This window comes from Falco peregrinus, chromosome 4 (assembly GCF_023634155.1).
Source record: "Falco peregrinus isolate bFalPer1 chromosome 4, bFalPer1.pri, whole genome shotgun sequence".
Classification (NCBI taxonomy): Eukaryota; Metazoa; Chordata; class Aves; order Falconiformes; family Falconidae; genus Falco; species Falco peregrinus.
The window spans coordinates 75595240-75619320 of NC_073724.1; the positions used below are offsets into that span (position 1 = coordinate 75595240).

Genomic DNA, 24081 nt, shown 5'->3' on the forward strand with positions numbered 1-24081 from the left:
TCCCGCCCGCCCTCCAGGGGAGCGCTGCAAAAGCGCGCGCCGCCTTCCCTCCGCCGGGCGGCCGCTTGGCCTCGCCGGCTTGCCGTAGCGGGGCTGCCGTGGGGCCGCCGTTACCGCCCGCCCGCGGGACTTCCGTGCTGGCGGAGCCGGGCCGGGCCGCCGCGATGGCGCAGCACGGGCCCAGCGTCACGCTGTCCCTCACGTTGCCCATCACCTGCCACATCTGCCTGGGGAAGGTAATGGCGCCGCCGCTGCCCTTCCCGCTCAGCCCCCGCCTGGGGGTGGCCCGGCGGTGGGTACGGGGAGGCCCGGCTCGGCCCGGCGCGCTTCGGCCGGCGGCTGCTCGGGGGTCTCCGCCGTGGCCCGCAGCCCAGACCCCGCCGCGTTTGTCTCTTTTAAGGGGCTGCGGCTCCGCGCTGGGGAGAAAGTTGGGGTGTGGGGCCCTTTCTCCGAGGGGCGGGGGGGGTCTCCTCTCCGAGGGATGGTGAGGGGTCCCGCCCCGGGCAGGAGGGGGGCTTCGTGCCCCGGGGGGCCGTTCCCCGGGGCGGGCGAGGTTTGTTGCCGCCGTTGGGGTGGTAGGAGCCGTGCTCCCCCTCGACGGCGGCGTCCGGGGGCTGGGGCCCCGTCCCCGAGCCCGCCCCCGCGTCGAAGCGTGGGTGTGTGGCTCCCAGGGCCCAGGCGGTGGGGTTCGGGGGTTCCTTCGGCTACCGGTAGGATAATCTGTTGTAAAATATTGGGTGAGTTTGTGTTGGAGCGTGGTGCTGTGTCGCGGAGGAGCAGTGGAACAAAAGAGGGGGTGTGTAACCGAGTGGATTTAAAAAGTGTCGAGCAAAACTGCAGCGGTCCGGAGAAAAAGTTTCCAGTTCCTCTTTCTGACCCTTTCCCAGTCTCTTCCTCTTCTCCCGCGGGAAGTGGGGGGTTCTTGCTAGCCTGTGCTTCTCTAAAAGCCCCAGAGCTAATTTCATAGCTGTCACTAATTGCTTCTCAAATTCTTTGCGCATTCCCCACCACTCTTAACCACCCCCACCCCCCTTGTTCCCTTGCTCTCCAAAACAAATCAAACATCTTCAAGCCCAACAGTAATTACAAGGGAAGAAATAGCCTTTTATATTTGTACTCTGGCATTTACTGTCCGATTTCTTTCTACCTCACGTGGCCTTTACTCCAAGACCTTTTCTGTGCTGGAGTGGTAACAAAAGAACAGGCACGTTTGATGTATAAAAGTTGGTGTAGCGCTGGTAGCGAAAGTAGTCTGACATCTCCCTTTTCTCGGCTCTCTTAATTCTTGCAATGATGCATTTAGCAACCATGTTTACTCATTTCTTGGCTTTTCTGTGGAAGTTGAGCAAGACTTCCCAGCTGTGGTTCTGTTACCTCTCCTTTTGACATTTATCTGTTTAATGAAAATAGAGGAAAACACAGATTTACTGTGTCTGTAATGCAGGGTGGCTACTCTTGGAAAAAGAGGGCAAAATCAAACCAACAATGTATTTGCTATTTGAATCTGAGCCTAGTGACTTTCTAACCTAAACACTTGATAGATTCATTAGGTATTCACTCATATTTTGCTATAAAGCCACTGGGTTATTTCAGGCCACTGTTTCATACTTGTGCTTGTTACCTGGAGTTGATCAGGAATTGATGTTCCCGAGTTTGTACTGGAAGAGATTTCCACACTCTTCTTACTTTGTGTTTTGCGCTGAGGTAATATATGATCAACAGATAAGTGAATCTGGTGATATCTGTAATAAAGGTATTTGAATGGCTTTCTTTTTAGATGCATGAAGCTGTTTAAATTTTGCCGAAGTTGATGGCTCTGGCTGTCTTTTTGTTTTTTTTTAAGTACATAGATTTGTCTCTAACTTGGAACTTCACTGAAAAACTTAATCAGAAAAAGCTTTTTGCAAGAGTAAGGTTAGAGGAAGAAACAGTTATTTAGCTTAAATTAAAGGAAAAATCTTGCTGGTTTTGCCCTGTCTTGTAGGGAGGACCAGAAAGTGTCCTGGAGGGCCGACATACTGTAATACTTCTGTGGTTTGTAGCGTGGGCTTCAAATTGAGTAGAAGGCCCAACCTACAATCAGAGTTTCCCTCTTGCTGTCTCTGCAAAATTTGCAAGGGACTGACTGCAAAATAGAAACTGTTCACTGTGCATAATGGTAAGGGGATAAAAAAAAAAGATATCAAAGAGAAACTCATTCAATAATGTCAAACACTCATTGTTTTTAATGATACAGAAATCTTGGTGTGGGGGAAACATGACACACAGTGCATGATGTTAGCCTGTTTTGTGCCTTTGAACAGTGTTGTAAAGTATATTGGCAAGATGTGCAAATAACCATTTATAATAACAGATAATTGTTTGGATAAATTTCCATGTTTGTTCCCTGAATGCTCTTTTAACACAGCTGGGGTTACCGTCTAACATATCTGTATTCATAACTAGTGAGCAGATCAGAAGTCATCTGCATTGGGCTGTTAGGTTTACTCATCCTAGAATGACTGAAGGTCTTTCCTGTTAGTTCTGGGTTTGACAGTTTGCTTGGGCTCAGGCACACAATTCTGTATGTGTTGAAAGACATACAACGTCTGGGGATTTGTTCACTGGTATCAGTGTGCCTGGTCCTCTATTAATGCTGCTTGAAGATCTCGAAGTGCCTTCAAAGTGACATAGATGTGTATAGGATTTGATTTTGATCTGCATAGGGATTGCGTTATATGTGTGGAAAAATTGGGAAATTGTTCAGAATCACCTAGCTCATCAAGCATTCTCAAATAAGCTGTAGTCTTTCTAGACATTATGGTCTAGTTAGGAACTGAAACTGCTGTAATTCAAGTGAAATGCTTTTTTAGTAACGAGTGTGTTTTGATCCCCCACCCCCCCGGGCTTCTCACAGTCAGTGGCTCAGTGACTGGGTGAAGGGCAGCGGCACCCCCAGCCATTGTGTGACATTTCAATAGCGGCTTCTGCTGTTGTCGCATGGGTTGCTTTGTGTGGATCCTGAGCCAACAAAAGTATAAACCTCAGCGCTGAAATGAAACTTGTAAAGGTGTGTAAATCAGAAGCACTGTACCCTGGAGAGTAATAAATGTGACTTACTATTTTGCTAGAGATATAGAGTAATCATTCACTTGCAAGAAGTATGCTTCCCTGTCAGGTTTGGGGTAACTGAGGGTCTTTTGCTCCCCAGGGGGTAGACCTGCACTCCTGAAATGTCTCTTCCTGTTTGGATTACTTTATGTTATTCTGCTCTGTATCCTATCATCGCCATCCATATAATTATTCTCAAGCTGCTTCTGAGTAAGAAAGAAGTACAACTAGAGAAAAAAAATGTTTGGGTTTTTTCTTCTAGCTGCGGATGGGAAAGCTGGAGAAAGCTTTTTTTTGGTAAAGAAAAGCACTAAATAACAAGGTGGTTTATATAGAGATATATATAATTGAAATTGTAAGATTTAAGCGCTTCCAGAGCATTGGTGTGCTAAAGCTTGCACTAATAGTAAGAAAGCCTCTTTAATCAGAAGTGAAAGTATGCAGACACTTAGAGAAACAGCTTCATCTCTTTCTATTCACACCTTCAATAACTTGAGTTTTGGTTTGTGTATAGATAGATCCTTTGGCACCCCGGACTGTCATATTGGAGATTTTAAAAATATTGTGAATCCTGTAATGTGACAGAGGCATAAATAGTAAATTGGAGAAGAAGCTGACAGATCTGGGCCTTAATTCAGATCCATATGTATTTCAGTGGTAAAATGCTTGGGTTTTAGCTTGTCCAGCACCGATTGTATGGGTATGATTACTGCAGGACACATCTAATCTGTTTTCCCAAGTGATTATTGGCTGTCCTTCCCGGTTGCTTGCTTCTCCCTGCCACATTTCATTTTTCCTTTCTAGTTTGACTGCTTCACTAATAGAATGAAAGAGAAAGATCTTGGGGATGATGAGAACTTCTTTTAAAGCTGAAAGGATTCTCTTAAACTTGGGGTTTAAGTGCAACACAGTAGAATATAAAGTAATAGATACTGATACTTCTGTGTCTCAAAGCACGTTTCTTGGGCAGAGATAGGGGAGGAGGAAAAACAAATAATTATTTTTAAGACCCCTAATGCAGTCTTAAGAGATCTGAGAGTGTATGTTACAGTAAGCTGTAACAGAAACTGCAATAAGGCATAGATATAGAAGAAAGTATTTTTCTTCCATATCGTATTCGGTCCCTCTATGCACACTCACTTTCAAATGGGGTTTGTATTTAAATGACAAGAGAGAATAATGCATTGTCATTAATATTTTCTAGAAGTTTGTTTACCTTGCTGTTTTGGAAGGGGAGGAAAAGCTTCTTGAAAGGATCTGTGTCTGATTGGAATATTTAATCCTTCAGTTAGCTGCCCCATTCTTGGGTAATTACTTATTTAGTAGCAATGCATATCTAGCAGGAGGCTTGAATTAGTGATTGCTGGTTTGTGTTTCTTCTCTGTGGTTTTGGCCTTTACCCTTTTTAAAGCTCATTTTCATGAAGCTGATTATGCATAGGCTAGAGGTAATCTGTAACACTACCTGTTTCAGTGACACCTCTTCCAAGGCAAAGTGTTGGTTGTTGCCGGGAGCAGTCCCTCATTCCCTCACTTTTGGAAATCTGTAGATGTGTGTCTTTTGATCTCCTTCTACCTGGGAAGGCAAGTGCATTTCATTGGAGTGGTTGGCTGCAGTTCTTGGAGGTTGTGAGGTGAAGGAAGGGTGCCTGCCATACTGTGCATTAATGAGTTCCTGGAATCAAGGACCTTAGTCTTGCAAAAATGGTTATAGCTTTGGTGCCTTCAGTAATAGAGGAGTTTGGTATCATGAGTCAGGAGGTCACTTCTAGATGGCTCTGTGAAACAACAGTGTCTCTTTCCTGCAAGACCAGACTTGTGCTGAGAGATGGAGTAGTGTATTCTCCTATTCTGTTACCTGAAAGAGTTTCAAAGTATTCATAGTGTCTTTCTGTTTGTCTTTCCTTTTTTTCTTTTTTTTTTTTTTCTCTTGAATACTCAAAGGTCCGTCACCCAGTCATCTGTGTCAACAACCATGTCTTCTGTTCCATTTGTATTGAAGTGTGGCTGAAGAACAATAATCAGTGCCCAGCTTGCAGGATTCCCATCACACCTGAAAATCCTTGCAAGGAAATTATAGGTAAGGACAACTCTAGTCTTTGAAATATCTTTCTGGTATTTACTGCTGGAGGAGATTCTTTTGAGTCCAAAGATGTCTAGATTTTTTTCCTCTGTGTGTTTTTTACCAGCATCTAAGGAAAATCTGACTTTAAATCTTTCCAGAAACATACATGATAGCTACAGGGTAAACATGCCAAAGATGATGTGTGTATTAATGGCTAGATTATTCAAAGGCAGCAAGTACCCCATAGCTCTAATGATTGTTTCTTAAATCTTGGTTGGATGGTGCCTTTACCGGAAAAACATGCATCTCACTTGAAGTATTCTACCTATGCCTTGCAACCTGTTGACCTAAGAGAATAGCATTTAGCTGAGAAATAGAGTACTTAAATCCAGCATCTTTAATGTGTATGAGGTCTTTTTTTTGCTGTTGTTTTCTTCAGTTTCCTCTCTTTTGCTTTATTTTTAAGAAAATGTCTCTTAGCACAGAAATAAGACAAAGCTACACCCGAATAAGGCTCTGAACTTCCCCAGAGCTAGGAAGTACTGTGATCTTTATTTAATATAAAATGTCAACTCTGCTGTTTGGTTCTGAGAGAAAAATATGTCTGAACAATTTCCCTTTAGAAACTTACACTATCTTGTACTACTTAAACATATGCTAGATTCCCTGCCTGCCCCCCCCATCCCCCTCTTAGCTGTGTTTTAATAATATGGCCTTAAATAATACAGGATTTGTCAAGGAAAATACAAAGTTGAAAAATTCAGAAGTTGTCTTCCTGCTGTGAGGCAGGATTTTGACTTCTAAACATCACTAATAGATACTCTGAAAATGAAAGGACTTTAAATCTGTCGTAGATTGGTCCAATATTAGTTGTATTTGTGGTTGATGCTTGAAAAGAGCTATAAGGTGGATTACTAGTATTGAGTTCACTGAAGAAGAAACAATATTAGTGTTTTTTTCATCCTATGCTGCTTTAGGAGGAACGAGTGAAAGTGATCCGATATTTAGTCCAACAGTCAGAAAACACCTGCGTAAAACAAGGCTTGAATTGCTCCACAGAGAATATGAGGTAAGGACATGGGGAGTGTTGTGACTTTCCAGGTGAACTGCAACTGTTAAATTACCGCATACAACTGGTCCTTTTGCTTTGAGTCCTGTTGTTTTTGATTTGAGTGAAGGTTTATACTGCATCTTCGTGAAACTCGGCTGCGTTGAAATCCTACCTTCTGGCTAAGGTTACAAGAAAGCATTTGCTGGTGGTTGAAGTGCTCCTACTGAAGTCATGGTGATATTCTTTCTATGCTACAGGTAGCCAAGTACAGCCAGTTCTATGATTTTGTGGGAATTCCCTCCTCAGGTGGTATGGGAGGTTTTCTTTATGCATATTGGATATTGGGAGCTTTTTGGTTTTTCTTTGATACAAATGCAAGCATTTTCTGAAGTAATTCCCTGTTACTCAGGGAGACTAAATGCCTTCTTAAAGAATATTGCCAACTGTAACCTTCTGGCATAGGTTAATTTTTATCATTGTTGTATTCTTTTCTGAAAGTGAGTGAATGTTTGGAAGTTTGTCTCCACCCTCCTGCTGGAAAAATACTCTCTTAGGAACAAGGTGAAAAGGTGTTAATAAGGAATATGCTTAGTATGTTTTCTCAGCTGTTGTTTCCTTAGTAGCAGTTTGAAGACTGCATATTTTGCAAGGAAACCTGTCTCAGGGAGGAGAATGGGAGAAAGGAAGTGGGCACTGTATGTATCCTTAACACTGGGGAAGTAAGGGCTGTTTCTTATGACAAGCTTGCCTATAGCTCAGCTTCTTTCATCTTCTATGAAAGGAGGAGTCAGGAAAAGGAGGTTTCCCGCCTTTCTATTGAATCAACTCCAAAATCACACAGGTAGGCATAGGATAACATAAATCTCTTCAAAAACCTAAATTTAAAATTGTTGTTCTGATGCTGGGAGGAGGGAAAAAATGCTTGATTATTCATGCAACTATGCCTTGGGTTTATGTAAATGCCATAGATGGCCTCCTTTAGTAACCTGACCTTGAGCAACTCAAATACTTGAGTTGGTGAACAGTGTAGACAACATGTTTTCAGGATAAATTACTTTTATGCCTACAACAACAGGCTTTTGAAGGTTTTTGCTTCTCTGTGGCTTCAGACCAATACAGCTAAGAGCTTTGTTCTTTGCATTTTGAGAGTCCTTCCTAAGATGTTGCTACTTTCGTGTAGCTGGGGCAGCCTCTTCCAGGCAGTGTTCTGTCCATTGTGAATCTTGAGACCTTCAGCATCCGAATATGTGATGTTTCAGAATGTTTCATCAGATCATTTCCAAATAACAGCAAATGAGTCAGCAGAGGACGACCTTAAGAACACTTGATACAGGAAATCCTCCCACAGAGTGCCCTAATAATAGATTCATGTTGCTGAATGCTTTGAAGCTTTTGGTCTGCCCGACAGTTTGTTCAGGGTCCTTTATGTAGTCAAGGGATTCCCTTCACTAAAACGTTCACTATGCTTGAGTGTGCAGGTTGATTAAAATCCTGCCTAGAGCACAATACATAAGCATACTTAGATGTATGTGTAAGTGAAGGCATGCGTCTGGGCTTGCCAGAACCCATGTTTCTAAAGTGCTGTGGGAACTTGCCAGTATTATTTAATTAATCTCATGCATTATTTTAATTCCTGTGAATTTCTGACACCTTTAGGATGAAATAGAATCCCTGCAAAAAGAAGTGGAAGATCTGAGAGGTAAAAATCTCAGTTTACAGACACAGCTGAAATCTCTTCTGGATCCTACAGCATCAGCTTTGTCTTGCCAAAACAAGGAAACTAGCCAGTCAGCAAATGAAGCAAGTGGCCCAGAAACCCCAGAGGAATGGAGCAAAAAGCTGAAAGCTGCCAATGATATATATGAAAAAGTGGTGGATAATGTGGAAAAGCTGAAGGAGGTAATAAATACATTTCTTTAGCTATCTTATACTGTAACTGTTTCATGTTAGTTAAGTGGGAGCGAGAGCTAGCATGACCTCTGGGTACTTCATAGATCCAGAAGAAAGAAAAAAAAAAAAATTGAATTCCAGTGACTGTTGGTGTATCATAGTATTTCCATATAGCCTCTGCAAGTGTCAGATGTTATTGCTTGTTCTAGTGAGTCTCGTATGTGACTCTTCTTCAACTCCTCTGTCACTCCATGACTGGGTAATTGGATTATAGTAGCACTTGTCACCAGTATTGATGACCAGATTTTTCAGGCTTGCAATAATCTATATAATATATCTATTTAACAACATTCAGTGGCCAAACACAGTACAGTTGGCTGAGGCAGATTTTGCACTATTGCCCTCCCTGATAGCCGATATTTTTGGTGCAATTTGCTGAGACAGGGTAACTTGACCCTTTGACCGAAAATAGACAAGCTTCAGCATTTTATGACCAGAAGATCCTTTACTGGAAACCTGCAGCTTTTTTATACATCTTGAATGCAGTATAAAAGAAAACCTGATACTGCAGAAGGAGGGATGCAGAAGACAGGCATATGACAATACATCTAAGTAAAAATACATTGCAAAATGTACCTGTAGGCACAAGAAGGATCTCCTCAAACACAGAAGAGCAAAATTTCAAGATTCATTTGAAAGGCAAGGTGGAAAGAACTGGACTTGCATTTATTTAAAATGCTGTCTTTATTTCTTCTATTAACAATCCTGGGTTGCCTCCTGCAAAACTGAAGCATTTTGTTTAGTACGGGTTTCTTCCTTTGTAAGTATTAACGGTGATTACGCTTTTCCTGTGCTACAGACTGAGAGGCCCACATTATACTGTTCTGCTATGCTGTTGTCATTACTGGGACACTTCTAGATTTGCCTCTGTGTAGTCTAAAGCAAATTCTGACCCTGATTGGACTGTGATAAACACTAAAAGGAACAAACTGAGTTTCCAAAATCTGCTTGTTCGATAGCTTAGCTAGACTCAGACTTCAACTTTACAGGTTGGGACACAGCATCTGCCCTCTTAAGAGGATCCCAGGAGCTTCAGAGTCACTTGTAGTTGGTAAAAGGGGACTTGCAGCAAAGAGTTCTTGTCTGCCTAATTTGGGGAGGTATGTGTGTGTCGTAAAATTAAACTGTACTGACTTTTTTTTTATAGCAGGGACTGAGGGAGGGGTGTGTTGAGAGGGGGTTCAGTATAATATCAGGTTTAGCAAGAAAAATGTTTTAAGTTTATGGAGTCTCTGAATTTGCTTAAGGGTTAGATACAAATAGAGATTTAAATGGGTTTTAGGAACCAAGCCTTAAATAGTGGTCATATAACCATTTAGATTGGAAAAGACCTTTCAGATCATGGAGTCCAACACTCTCTTCCCATCTGTTCCCTCTTCAACAGCTTCTCAGTTCTGTTGGCTCTTCTTTTAAAACTTGTTTCCCTTCAGAGCATGCACTGACCAATCCCAATCTAAACAGCAAGACCCCTTCCCATATACACTCAGTCTGGAACCAGAAACCTTCTTACTCCTAAAGTACCTGACCCAGGAGCTTCAACCACCTACTGCTTCCTAGTGAGACAGGGTCCCTCATTAGATGTGGTTGCCATCACTTTCCTTTTAAGACCAGACTGAGTCAGGAAATAGCAGCAACCTTTATCATATAATGTCATGGAGCAGAGATTCCCAAAGTAGGTGTTACTACTTTAAGTGAAGTCATAACAAGTGTGGAAGCGGTGATATAAACCCAGTAGTAGAAATACTAGACAAACTCATTAATAATGTGGTTACATGAACTTCCTAACCTAGACATTGTGCTGCAAGTGGGAATCCCTTGCAGATTACTGGCTTAGAGGGTAGAGCACTCTCTGGAAGGACACCAAAGAGATTCGGTCTTGTTTTACCATGTGCCAGGTGGATGCTCTATCTACAAACTCTACACAAGTAACATAATTTCCTATTTGGTTGTGTGACTGGGAAGAGAGAAAGGTCTTGGCCATGTTGTGAAATGGTTTGATGCTCCTTTGGAACGGAGGTGTCCTAGATTCTTACTCATTGCTTTCAAGATTTTGTGCTTTTATTTGTTAAACACCAAATAGTTGGCATTCAGGCACCCAAGCCCTGGGCTCACCATTCCCATTCCTCCTTTACCAGAAGTAAATCTTTCTGCCTCTAGGAATGTTGTGGTGTTGGGGTGGGGGGAGTGTGAGTGTTTATTTCTTTCTGCTCCGTTCCCCCTACCTCCCATTGTCTTAGCCTCGCAGGGAAAGGTTGCTGCGGATATTTGTATAAGCGTTTAGAGTTTTTCTGCCTCTTTTCATGCACTGTTGGATGCTTCTGAAAAAGTACATTTCACTACTGAGCCCAGTTGCATAGCTTCTCCCTCAGATCTAACTCTACGTCAGACTTCTATTATGCAGTGGAAGTGTCATCTAATTGAGGCTATGAATTAAAAGTCCTGGACTGGGGTTGCGGTTTTCAGGATAGGGAGATTGAGCTGCCTGTGAAGTGCAAAGACTATTTTCTACTGTTAGGATAGAGGCATTCATTGTTCTGAAACAAGGTGCAGGAAAACTTCTCTTTGTATGAAGTATCTTGTTAACAAGGGTGTCTGCTGATCTGAGAAGAAGGAATTGACCTCAATTCAAGAAGTAAGGATTGTGAATCAGAAGTCTTAATCACAGCGTCCTGGAAGAAAGTGAAGAAAGACTGCAAATAGCTTGTCGTAATGGATTTACATCCACAGGATAACTATGCTTTAAAAACAAACCAAAAAAACCCAAAGTAATCTTACTGTAATCTGGAATGGAGGAAGCTGTTCAACATTAGTTTTGCTGATACCTGCATATTGTAATGCTAATGTACTTAACATATTTAGTCATGTGGAAAAAAAAAAACATGAAATTGCCATTAGTACATCTCCTTAATGACTTTCTGTGCTAACTAACATAGCTGTGTTTATTTCCCAAGATAGGACACTTGCAATGTATTTTGGGAATATAAATAAAAAATGTCTGTTCGCTATTCAGTTTTGCAATCCATTTCCCATGGTGATTTTTAAGTGGTGTCCCTGTCTGAAGGCTGTTTCCTGCCTCCACATTTCTAGTTCTGTCTCTTTAAAAAGGAGTAACAGCTTGTCCTATAAATATTAGAAGTCATTTCTGGTTTACTGTATACTTATTTTTTTCTTTTTCTTTTCCTTAGGCAAATAAGAAACTGAGCATGGAAAACAATAGCCTTTTAAGAGAGAATTTGCGACTAAAAGCTGAAGTTGATAGTAGATCACCCCAAAAGTATGTGAATATTTTAAAAGCTACTGTATTTTATTTATAGACTGTTTAACTGTTGTAGGACTTTAACCTAAAACTGTGGTGGTGTACATGGTGTTGCATATGTGTCTCCAGGTAAATTTTGGAGTTCTTATCCTCACAGACTTGGGTGACAAATGCAACTTACAGAATAGCAACAAAGCTACACTGAAGGCATATGATATTACTAGAAGTGCTATTCCTTCTATTACCTGGCCAGTACTGAAGGGCTGGATTTATTAGTTGAATTCTACAGTTAACTTATTTTTGTTACTGGGAAATTTCTGAATCTGGTATATGGTCGAAGTAGAAGATTTGTTTTTAAGTGCAGATGTTCCGGTTGTTTGTATTTGGATTTGGTTTGTTCTTCCTTTTGCTGCCTTCAGGGTTTGTTCTGTGGACTTTGGCTCCCTATTCAGGGAAAGTCCCTGATAGCTTTGTGTCTGGGCAAGATATGTGAATCGAGCTTCTGCAGCATAAGAACATAATTCACAGAACTGACACCTGTGTTTAGTACTGTGTCTTAAACAGTTAAAACATCAATGACAATGACCTCAAAAAGCAGAAACTTTGCCATACTGATTACAGTGGTGTGCTAAGGTACCTCTCCTTGGAAGTACTTCGCGAACCACCATGTTCATATTTTTAAAGTTGTGTTCTGTTCTTTCAGTTTTCTACCCTTTTTTTCTCTCTTTGGTTTATAACTTAGAAACCTTAAGAGCAGCACTGATCAAAGGTTTATAAGGTGCTTTTAAGGAAGGGGGTTGGGGGACACCTGTGTAATGTCAGAAGAGAGCTCTCTGGATTTTGTTCTAGTTCACGTCTCACTTGCTGGAAAATGAAATGCGTCCTTAATAGAGAGCTTGCTTGCCAGACTGCCTGTCATTCAAGACCCCAGGAAAGAGGATGCATGATCCTTGTGCTATGCTGTTAAATGCATAAAAGTACATTCTGTCCTGAAGTCCCCTAATAAGGGAGATAGAGCCCTGTTTAAGGTCTTGGCAATGGATAGGGCTTTAATGCCATGGAATATCTCTTCCCATAGGATTCAAGAGTGAATTGACAAGAATGGCAAACTTGTAAAGTAAATAGATGTAACCAAATAAATCCTAGAAAAGAAGAGCTAGAAGAGACCAAGTCATCTAACTTGATTTTTACTTTACTGATGTCAAGTAAACTCCTCAGTGGAAGGAATTTCTGTTTCTTCTAGCTTGTGCATGCTTTACCATCTTGTTCGTCAGAAAAATTAGGTATTGGAGGGACAGGGGTGTGAAGAAGTAGCCTTTGCTGCCAGCTGATCACTTTCCCATCTTTTGCCAGCGTGGCCTAAAACACCAGCCAGTCACTTTCTCCTTTAGAAGCACAATTGTTATTAGCCACATGTTACTAGAAATTGGACAGTTTCAAGGTCTGTTTTGCAACGCAGATGCCAGCTAGATCAGCCTGTCTATGTCTCTACTATTAAACTTTGCGTTTTTTTAGTCTCCAGAACAGATAGTCACATCCTGCCTGCCTGCTGGGAATTATCTTTGGCCCATGCTTACTTTAGAATTGAGCATGGGAATTGAGGACATGAGTTGAATCAGGCTTAAACTGGGCCAGGACCAGTTCAGATACTTCAGGAGTTTGCATGTCTGTACCCTGCTTCTGCTATCTTCAGCTTTGGTTTCAGTTGGAGCTCAGTTGTGTACTACAAGAATTTAAGTATATATAAGGAATTTGTCCTGGAAGAAACCCTTTAGCACATTAAATGTAGCAATTCTGATTCACCCTACCTATATCCATTCAGTCCTAATCGTGTCTTCTAGACTGGATTTGTCCAGTTCTTTTAGGTAAGTGTGACTTAAGAGAAAAAGTAAACTTCTGATTTATTTGGTTTTGCCGTACTCTCGGGGGTCTCCAGTGTCTATGGGGTTCTGAAGCAGTAACGCTTAGAACTGATTACTAGCTTCCGAAAGAAGCCTCAGTAGTTCTAACTAGAGCAGAAAAACTGTCTTGTGTCTTGCTACAACATCTTATATTGATATCTTGCAATACTCTTTTTGTTGCTTCCTTTTATCTGGCACTTCTAGCACGACTAGCCCAGCACTACCTCTGCTAAATAGCTACTTAGAAAGTTACCTTTCTGCCTCATTTTGCATTTGTAATGCTAATGTCCCCTTCCAAAGCATGGGATTTTACCAATTTGTTGGCTTTCTTCAGGTTGATGTTTTGATGCACATATCAAAGTTAAAACAATTCTTTTGAATTCTGGTCATGTCCTTCAGGTGGTAAGAAGTCTCTCCCATCTTAGTGTTGTTAGCAAATTAACTTTCACCCTTGTAGTCATTAGTCACCTAATATCAAGATATTTTTTAAATGTTCTTCCAGTTCTGGTGGCAAACTTCGGTAATATCTAAAAGGTCTTTCAGCTAGGCTTCATACACTGAACAGGGGTTGCAATAAATGTTTTCTTACCCGCTTATCAAATTATAATTGAAGGCATAACATCAGAGCCCAGCAACGTCACTATAATTAAACCTTTCTCTGCAGGTGGATTTGCTAGTACAGTTGTTTCTGCGTATTTTGTTCAGAAGGTAATTTTTGGAAAGTTTCTGAATGGCTCTCTCTAGTGCAATTTAAAAATAGCTGCTGAATTGAATCTTTGTAATTTAGTGTCACCAACATTGTTTCATTTTGTCTTCTATTTCTTAGCTTCAGATTACAATCCATGGGGTATGGATTCATAACCCGCTTAAACAACTGGCTCGGTAACTAACTAAAACTTGTATCAAATAATTTTTGAAAGGCTTTCCCAGTATTCAGTCTTTTTATCCCAAATGTAGTTCACTTTGTTCATAATGGCACTGGAGCTAAATATCACAACCTAAGTTACTTTAGTAAGCTTTGCTTTACACCAAAGGGAGGACTTATGCCAGGTGAATGATCCCTTTGTAACACAGACTCTACCTCTGACATCACCGAAAAAAATGTAATTGACCTTCAGTGGTAAATAAAAAAAACTTTCCTTTTATCATAGTCTTGAGCTGTTCTTTTCTTTGTTAGTATCCATTAAAACCTGTTGGAAAATGTCATGTCCATAAAATTGATATTGCTGCCATGTCAGGCATTTTGTACACGTTTTTTTAGATTTAATTATTTTTTTCAGCTTAAACATTTTTGAGAATAGGCCTTCACCAGAATACCATACCATCATATAGTTGGGGCATAGGTCTGAAAAGCAAATAGAGGGAATTTTCTTGCTCTGACTTTTACCGAAGACCTGCACTAGTCTCCCATTTCTAAGGCAAATAACACTATTTGGTGGCCGTTGCTTGCTCTTTGTTTGCCCTTTTTGCTGAGAAATTTTCAGTGACTTCTGTTTTCCTGATACGGAACAGGAAAACTTTTAAAACTTAAGTTTTGCAGGATGACAAAGGCCTATTACTTCCAGCTCTACTTAAAATTACAAAAACGTTAGGTCTATTGGCAAGGCACAATGAATCTAAAAGCATTTTTGGCAAAGGGATGTTTGCTTTTTACCTGAAGGAAAATAACTAGCAAGTCCATCTACTCCAGGGTATAGTGTATTTTATGAATGGTTAGATTCAAATTAGCTTGAACCAGACTTCTAGGCTTCCTAGGAGTCTTTTCGCTAAATTTTTAATTTCTTCTGCTAGTTAAAATCCCAGTCTGAAAAAGTATCTACAACATGCGGAAAATTGATGCATTGTCCCTTTTCTCTGGTTTTGTTGTTGTATTGTTGTGTTTTGAGGGTTTTTTCCCTTTTTCCGGTTTTACTGTTATTTGTGACTTCAGGTACCTGCACACTGAAATTTAAGGCTGTTGTCTTTTTAGGTCATTCTGTACAACATTCTGGTTTTATCTAACTCAAATATTTCCGCTCATGCCAGACAATTTAATTCAGTCTGCATTTCATTCAGCCTACAAATAGGCTTCTAGTAACCTGTGTCGAGGGTGCAGAGGGTAAGAACGCTGCTATCTTCCTTGATAGAAAACAGCTACTTTCTCACCTCCCTGCAAGCTCACTGTCCCAGAGGAGTGGCCATTTTCAAAGACCAGCTGCAGTGTGGCCTTAAAAGTATATAAGAGAAAAAGCAATATAGTAGCAGAAGAAATTCAAAACAACTTTGAGTTCTTGAGTCATAGCGTTAAATCCTGAGGAAGCACCCACTCCAGGTGTGAAGATTTAAACCTTAAGCAGATGAGTAAGGACGTTTAGATCACACTCACTGGTTTTGTGGGCTTTCTGGTGGGTTTCTTTGTAGTAATTCTGAAGTAATCCTTTCTGGTTTATGCTGTTCACCGATCTTGGGTATAATCTGGCTTTCTTACATGAAGGACTAGTGCTGCTTCTCTGAAAGATGTTAAAATGCTTGGAGAGGCTTTGCACATTTATCTGATTCATCCAATTCCCTAGGCAGAAGGAGAAGCTTGTTTCAAAGAATGTACTTGACTTGGCTATTCTGTTCAAATCCTGCTGCTCTACAGTCATCCAACAAACAGTAAACCTTAGCCTTATTCACATGATGTGAAGAAAGTGGATTTCCCTGATGCTCACAAGAGATTTCATGAGGACGGGCATCTTTAGATTGGTTTGTACTCTGTGAACTGTGTGATGAAGGGGATTTACTCCCCAGTATTTGCTTAGATTTAAAATAACTTGTTCTCTTACAAGCTTAGAAAATTAGCTATAGCAAACGTTTCTACTACTTCCTTCAAGAAAGAGCCATTGTACACTTTCTTCTATCGGCTGGTCTGGTCTGCAGCATGGAAAGCAGTAATAGGCTATACCCAGGATTTCTTCTTCAGTGCAACCAAATCCCATTACTGATTTATTTTTTTCTGGCTTCAGGTCTTAAATAGAGCAAGCCGTGTGAGGTGTCTCTCTTGACTTTTTTTTTTTTTTGGCTTGCTAGGAAAAGTCTCCCATTAACTGTTTTTTCTTCTTAAACATGCCTATGCAAATACGACGCGCTCTTAAGGCAATTGTATATAACCTGGGATATTGTCAAGTTGTTGCTGCAGATCACTTTCATAGTTGATGTAGAGAATGATTGCAGAACTTGTTCTCATCCAGCTGCATCTGGTACACGATTTCACAGAAGGGCTGTAAAACTGGTAGGGCTTTCAGCTGGTTTGTTCTTGGATTTCCTACCTTTTTCTTCCCATCTAACTGCAGAACTCCAGTGAAAATATATCTAAATGGTGGGACTGGGTTTGGTTGTGTACTCTGGCGTTGCCCTGATCTTGAACTGTGACAGCTTCTGACTGTACATTGTCATTGTCCACTTCTCACCCTTTGTTCCCTTTGGAGGATAGATCATGCTCATGTATCTAGCCTGCAGGGAGGTCCCCAGTCCGGGCCATCAGGTGATTAGAACTGGAGAGTCATTTTCTATAGCAACCTTGCAGCCCCAGTCTTCTGTAAATGGTTATACAGGAAAACTATTTGCTCCAGCCTGCTTACTACCCAAAAGACAAATGTTTTTGTATGAGTTTGTGTGGTTTTAAAGTGAGTTGATATGACTTAAGGGCTCGACTAGACAGACGTGCTGAAGTCAGTGGTCACTGATATGTGAAAATAAAACACTAAAGCTGAATTTGCAGAACTGATAGATAAGAAGAAACACCTGAAGGCATTTGTTCTCTTGTAGGTGAAAGACTATTAGATTTCCTAAACAGTTTCTAAATGGACATCTTTAGGACTTGTGGTTTAATCCCAGCCAGCAGCTACGCACAGCACAGCCACTGGCTCACTCCCCTCTTGGTGGTGTGGGGGAGAGAATCAGAAGAGTAAAAAAGAAAAAAGTTGTGGATTGAGATAAAGACAGTTTAATAGGTAAAGCAAAAGCCGCCCACGCAAGCAAAGCAAAACAAGGAATTCATTCAATCACTTCCCATTGGCAGGCAGATATTCAACCATCCCCAGGAAAGCAGGGCTTTATCAAGCATAATGGTGACTTGGAAAGACAAATGCCATCAGTCCGAACATCCCCACTTCCTTGTTCTTCCCCAGCTTTATATGCTGAGCACAACATCATATGATATGGAATATCCCTTTGGTCATTTGGGGTCAACTGTCCCTGTTGTATCCCCTCCCAGCTTCTTAGGTACCGCCAGCCTGCTCACTGGTGGGTTGGGGTGAGGAGCAGAAAAGACCTTGATGCTGTGTAAGCACTGCTCAGCAATAACAAAAAGATCCCTGTATTATCAACACTGCTTTCAGCACAAATACAAAACACAGCCCTAATATTAGCTACTGTGAAGAAAATTAACCAGGACAGGGACACTCAAACATAACTGAGGGAGTAGTTGGGGAATAATGTAAAAAAAGGGTTACTCAAACATTGTAGCTATAACGTTAGTTCTTCTTGCTCATTGTAGGTGAGAGCTGACTGCAACTTTCTGATTGGTGTCAAGTTAGAATCATGCTGGGACAAGAAGAAGGACTCTGAGGAAAGATCCTGAGATATGGGGTTCAGGTGCTCATCTAGACATGCAGTGTCACCTGAGACACTGTAACATATCTAGTATACCAGCCTAGGGCTGGCAGCTGTGATACAGGACCTATAAGACACCTGTATCCTTCTGGAATGATAGCTGGAGGCCAACAGTCATGTAAAAGACCTTAGGCCATCTGAAATGTCACTAGGTGTTGAAAGATCCATATCCCACCTGAAATGTCTTTCTGTTTACTTTATGAGTGACCACTAGTTTCTCTGAGCTTTCAGTTTTCTATAGAAAGGATATACTTGAAACAAATACAGTAAGATACAAACTCATTAAGTGATAACACTAAAGAAAAGACCCTAACATTCCAAAGATTTTTTCCTTGCATGAGAATATGAAAAAAGCGCTTCACTACTTGTATACCGAATATCTTAACTTTTACTGAAGAATGTATCAACTTGTTACCAAATGTGAAATGGTTCAAATACTTCAGCAAAATAATTTATGTAGAGTGTCAGGTTATTTTCATGTGACTGTACTGCATTCTATTCTTATTATCATCAGACCGTAAATTTTTGGCTACAGCACAGCTCACTGTACATCTGAAGGGAAAAGAAGAGGAAATCTTTTAGGAGGGTGGTTTGATTTGGAGAGGGTTCTGGCTTCTTTAACCAAATATGCATGTCTTTTAAACTCTCTGCTGACCTGCCAGGTCATGCTCTGGTCTGGTGTAGTTGGTTTAAATATGTGCATTTTAATATGGCTGTCTTGAAAATTTAGGAAATAAATGCATGCAAGTCTCAAAGCAGGAACAGAAAGCAACTACTGTTCTGGTGCTTAACTGCAGAGGTAACTGTTTGTAGGCAGCATGTCATATGCTCCATTTCTGAAAAGTGAAATTCCCAAGCACATACCTCTGCAACAGTTAACATATTAGTGATGCTATTTGGCTTTGAACAACGTACTGTATTTTTTTAACCTGAGGACACTTGTTATAAAAGTTGCACTTGAGAATACAGTGCTTTTTCCTCATAAGCAAATCTCGGGCTGTCACTAATGCTATCTGCATTAAATAAACATATTACACCATTCTTCCATTAAAAAGAAATTGCCAGGTATGCATATAAATGTAAACATGTTTAATTTTTATCTCAAAGTGTCTGTAACAGCAGATTCTAGAAAATCTTGCTTATTTTACATAAGCATTTTTCCCCGTCTCTCATGTGGCTATTAAGCTAAATTGGTTTTTTGCATCATCTTGATATACTTTATTAAGCAGTGTAGGGTTTGCTCCTGTAAGGCTGTGTGAACAGGTCTGTTAGAAAAAGGCAAAATAAATACTTCTGGATCACCCTAGGAGTTGGGGAAGGTCTTGCTTGGGCCCTGATGTGCTACAGTGGCTCCTTCAATGTCTTAAACCAAAATCTCAGTTCCTTTTACTGAAGGAGGGATGAAGCCAAAATGTGTTGGATATGAGGATGCTTACTTCATTGTAACACTCTTCACCTGAAAATATAATTGGAACATTCCTGAGCTGTCTGCTTTCATCTAGTTTCACTAGGGAGAGTGAAGAAGTCTTGTGCATCTTTTCTCCCATTTCCTCTTGCATGTGACCAGAAATGGAGAAGCTGCTATAATCAGTTGAGAAAACTGCTTACCTACAGAGTAAGCAATGAAAAATGGTCCGTCGTCTTTTTTGTGAAGACAGAGGTAATTGGGTAGAGGTAATGTAGAGGTGGAGGGATTCTTGCCTCAACAAGAGTTCCAATCCAGCCAACTTCTTTTAGGGGAAAAAAAAAACTAAGTGAACACTCCTGTTATAAATATAAAATCTATTACCCTGCCATTTCATGTCTACCAAGCGGTAAGTGTCGCATACCAGAGCTATGAAGCTTAGGCTGATATGATTTTAAAAGTGGTCTAGTAGGAGTGCTATGAAAGAACTGACTTAGACTGTTGTGTGAATCTTACCCACCACAGAACTATCTATATCAAAATCCTCAGAGTCCATTAAGTGTGCAGAAGCAGTTGAATGGTGAAAAACGTCGGTAGATCTGGTCACTCGTACACAGTTTGTTTGGGGCTTGTGATACCCCCTATTCCTTTCCCCAAGTACCCACTTAACTGTATTGCAGTTGTCAGCATAGAGTAGTTTCCTACTGCTTTGGGCTCAGGAGTTGAAGAAACAAAATACAGTTTAATTCTTTGCTGGAAATGCATGCACAGATTCATGGATGTTTTGCCAGCATAGTTACTGGCTCCAGATATACCATCTTCAGACCTCACTGGTCTAGGGTTTGCAGTGGGAGCCTTTTGTGAAGAGGTAAGGGGGTGAAATGGGGAAAATGGAATTTCCTGTGACTCTGAAGGAGGGCCAGACAGACAAAGAAGCAGAGTAGAAAGACTAGGTAGTGTTTGCACTGGAAGAGTAAACTTCTGCTGTAACATGGAGCTGGAAGGTGGAAAGTGGAAGCTAGTGTAAGCCCACACAGAGAATTGTCATTTCTTTGTGATATAAAACCTTAAGTGTCAGAGTTGTAGGGTGGCTGCAGGTCCTTCCTAATAATACCAGAACTTTAATTGTTTTTTTCTTTCTGTAAATTGAAAGCCATGGATGGAGCAGGGAATTCCCTGGTGCCCACCTGTCAGTGACAGGTTAGAATTAGTCACAGCATATAGCTGAAACCTTCACCTGCCCTCTGGGGAAGGTCAATCTTTAAAGCTGGTGGAGGATGGGGGGAAGGCAAGTCCGTATCTTGGCAGCTGAAAATGTGCTCAAGCGGAAAGCCCCATGAGCACACAACTTTCACAAACCACAAGTGGTAGGCTTTTTATATTGCAGCCAAGGAAGAAATCAGATTGTTCTGGTTGTGAAACTCAAAAAAACAAGTAGCTCTGAAGTCAGTGGAAGTACTGTCCACATGATGGCTGAGGAAAAGCTGTATATCTAATGGGAACGTAACTGAAATGGTCTATATAAGCATTTAAACCACCTCAAAGGACTATTGCAATTTCTGAATTTCACATTGACATTTTATGTTTGACAAGGTGACATTGTGTAAGAAATGTATTGTAAAGCACTGCTGTACTGTAAGAAAATGATTGAATGTAAATATTTCAAGATGTGGACCACTGTTCAAATGTTATCATAAATCTTTGCCATTCTTTTAGGGGATAATTCTTCATGCATATTTGAGTTGAATTGATAGAACCAGACCCTGGAAGGGTAATCTGCTTGTTACTGCCTTACTACTGCTAATAGTTTAATTTTGGCTTTTCAGTATTCACCTCCACTTGTACGTTATATATAATGTTTCGGGGTTTTTTTATAACTAGCAGAGAAAAGTTCTGACTTTTGTTTTCAAATTAACATAGTGTTTTAATAGCTTTGTTCTTTTCTGAAGTTAGATCACAAAGCACCATGAGAATGTCTTTTTCCAGCTTAATATTTTCTTTTTTTTTACTTCTTGCAGGTTTGGTAGGTTTACAGTAGCTGCACTTCAGTCGAAGGTAGAGCAAAGTGAACGTGAAATTAACCGTCTTAAAAAGGCACTGGAAAGAAGTGATAAATACATAGAAGAAATGGAATGTCAGCTTTTACAGCTGAAAAATGCAGGCGAAGGAGCCCAGACAGTGAGTGCTGTTAGTGAGAGAGCGCTTTCCACGGATGCTAAAGGAGCTGAGAGCAGTGAAGATACAACATGTTTGAAAACCCACATTGAGGACAAAAAAGCTTTGACTATCAGTCAAAGTCCTGACAGTCTCGAACAGCTGACAAGTGGTGGAACTTGTTTAAGCTCTTCTAGTCAAGATGGTTCAAATGGCTCAAACATCCAGGGCGCCCCAAAGAAAGAACTATTTCCAGGATGTCGTGGGGTTCTTCTAGATGAAAATACCACAAATATGGATGCCTGCTTAGAAGAGCAGTGGAATAAAATTGAGGAATGTACGCCATATAAGGATGAAGAACTTTATGATCTTCCGCCACCATGCACTCCTTTTCTTTCTCTCAGTCGCCTTCAGTTGAACACTCCTGATGGAAAAGAAAATGCAAGGAAACAATCAACGTTCCTGAGAAAACTGAAATTTGAAGAGTTTTCTGACACTTCAGATGATTGCAGCAAAGATTCTCCTGAACACAGCAGAAGCAGCTGTAATAGCGAAAAGAAGCTAAATTGTTTTACTACAGGAAAATCAGGGTTTTGGGGGACCTGCCCAACAAATTTTGCTGAGAACTTAGATTTTGATGAATCAGCGCAAAATTCAGTAGCTGGTCGGTCAGATGAGACATCAGCAAAGTCCAGTGATAAAACAAATTCTTGCTTACCTAAAAGGTTACATACTCTTTGCTCTTCCGAAATGAATCGCACAAGAACCTCCAGTGAGGCATCTATGGATGCAGCCTACCTTGATAAAATTTCCGAGTTGGACTCAATGATGTCTGAATCAGACAACAGCAAGAGTCCATGCTATAATTTCAAGTCCTCAGATCTTGATAGTTCTTCAAAGTCAACAGAGTGCTCTAAGCTTCTGAATGGAACTGAGAAGAAACTGGAAGAGATGAATGAGGAACAGAGTATGAAGTGTCCAGAGACAACTGATCAAGCAGTTGACAGAACTGGCTGGAAACCTGCTATGTTTTCCATCCTTTCCCCATCTGAGCTAGATATGAATGACCACTTTCCGCTGTTTACAGGCCAAAATGTAGTGGCTAGTGATATCAAACCTCCAAACTGTCTATTTCAAAGAGACTTTTCCCAGAGTTTACTGTTCAGTAACTCACAACAGTTGTTTGAGGAGCAAAAGTTCAGTTCCTGCTTTTTAAAGATGTCGTCTGACCTGCACAATCAGCTTAATCCTCCTTGGGTGTCTTCCTTTATAGCTGAAAAGAAAAATAAGAATGTCAGTCAGTCAACCAAGAGGAAAATTCAAAGCAGCCTTTCCAGTGCTAGTCCGTCGAAAACCACCAAAAACTGACTCTGCTTGGAAATCAAATGTGACTCAAAAGTCATCAACCTGCCAATGTTTAATATTTACAGGTGAACTTAATTTTTAATGACCTCCATGCAATCTGATCCTGTCTTTTTTGACTATGTGAAAACTGAACATTCCCCTGCCCATTACAAGCTCTTTCCTAGGGAAGAACCATTCCATACTCTTTTCTTTGGCTGGGTGTTCTCTTTACTTAGGGGGGTTGGGGTTTTGAATGATCTTTTAAGTTTTCAGGTTACACGATCTTCCCATTGTGAACACAGCTAATGGCTCCCTTGAACAGGACAGTTTTAAGTGGTCTTGTCAAATCAGTCATTTATGTAGAAATTTGGTTTAAAGGTTACGTTTCCCATTCCTAAAGATTACATTTTGTGTGTGTAAGGCAGCTACTGGCTATATATCATATGGATTCATGAAATTGCCATAAAACAATGTCAGTTTTGCCATAAAACTTGCCTCCCAGAGGAAATGTTGCTGCTTGGGCTGTTGCATAGCACTGTACTGTACTGAAAGTCTTGTTTTAAGTGGGTGTAAAGTAGCAGCCTCTTTTCAGGGTTACAGCACTTCAGTTAGAAAACATCTCTTCTTTAACACTGCAAACGTGGCTTGTATTTTTTGAAGTTAAGCACAATTTTTAATTTAGTTCCCCAAAAGCATTGTTATTCTAAATGTGTTCAGTATGCCTGTATAGACCATAAAAATGGGTTTGTATGCTAATGACTTGTTTACCTAATGTGCACTGAACATTTTACATTAATACTGTACCATTTTACATTAATACTGCATGCTTTTCTATGTGAATTGAATAAAATATAAGCAGTGTAATCCTTGATGTTGCCTCACATACTGAATGAGTAAAAAAAGAATGGGGAAATGTTGTCCGTGTCCGTCCATCACCGCCCCCCCCCCCCCAATTTGGAAAATACATATCTGCATCTAGTTTCGTAAAACATGAATGTGAGCTTTTCCACAAAAAAAAACTCAAATCTTCCTTCCTCCTCCTTGTTAGACATATTACCGTTCTAGTGTCAGCATCGATACAGTTGATGGAAATGGCTTTCGGCCTCTCTGGAGGTGACTCTTCCATAAAGTATTGCATAGGTCAACATAATGTGATGGCCTACTAGAGGCAGGAGACCTAATTAAGCAGCAGAACAAAATTGGTTTCTTTGCATTATTGTGTTTAAGTTTG

General features: G+C 40.7%; 1 protein-coding gene across 1 annotated transcript; it reads left to right on the plus strand.

The window, feature by feature from the left end:
• Positions 1-25: 25 nt before the first annotated feature.
• Positions 26-23719, plus strand: OBI1 (ORC ubiquitin ligase 1). The gene is made up of 6 exons (XM_055802295.1): positions 26-236; positions 5034-5169; positions 6132-6223; positions 7862-8104; positions 11341-11429; positions 21371-23719. Exons 1-6 carry the CDS (start codon positions 165-167, stop codon positions 22872-22874), a joined length of 2136 nt encoding a protein of 711 aa, XP_055658270.1. The 5' UTR covers positions 26-164; the 3' UTR covers positions 22875-23719.
• The last annotated feature ends 362 nt before the right edge of the window (positions 23720-24081 follow it).

What these genes read in the sequence shown, in the direction of transcription:
- OBI1 (XM_055802295.1), top strand. Translation starts at nt 165, where the DNA reads ATGGCGCAGCACGGGCCCAGCGTCACGCTGTCCCTCACGTTGCCCATC. An exon ending in TGCTCCACAGAGAATATGAG is followed by an intron (nt 6,224 to 7,861) that starts GTAAGGACATGG and finishes TGACACCTTTAG; the next exon opens with GATGAAATAGAATCCCTGCA. An exon ending in ATGTGGAAAAGCTGAAGGAG is followed by an intron (nt 8,105 to 11,340) that starts GTAATAAATACA and finishes TCTTTTCCTTAG; the next exon opens with GCAAATAAGAAACTGAGCAT.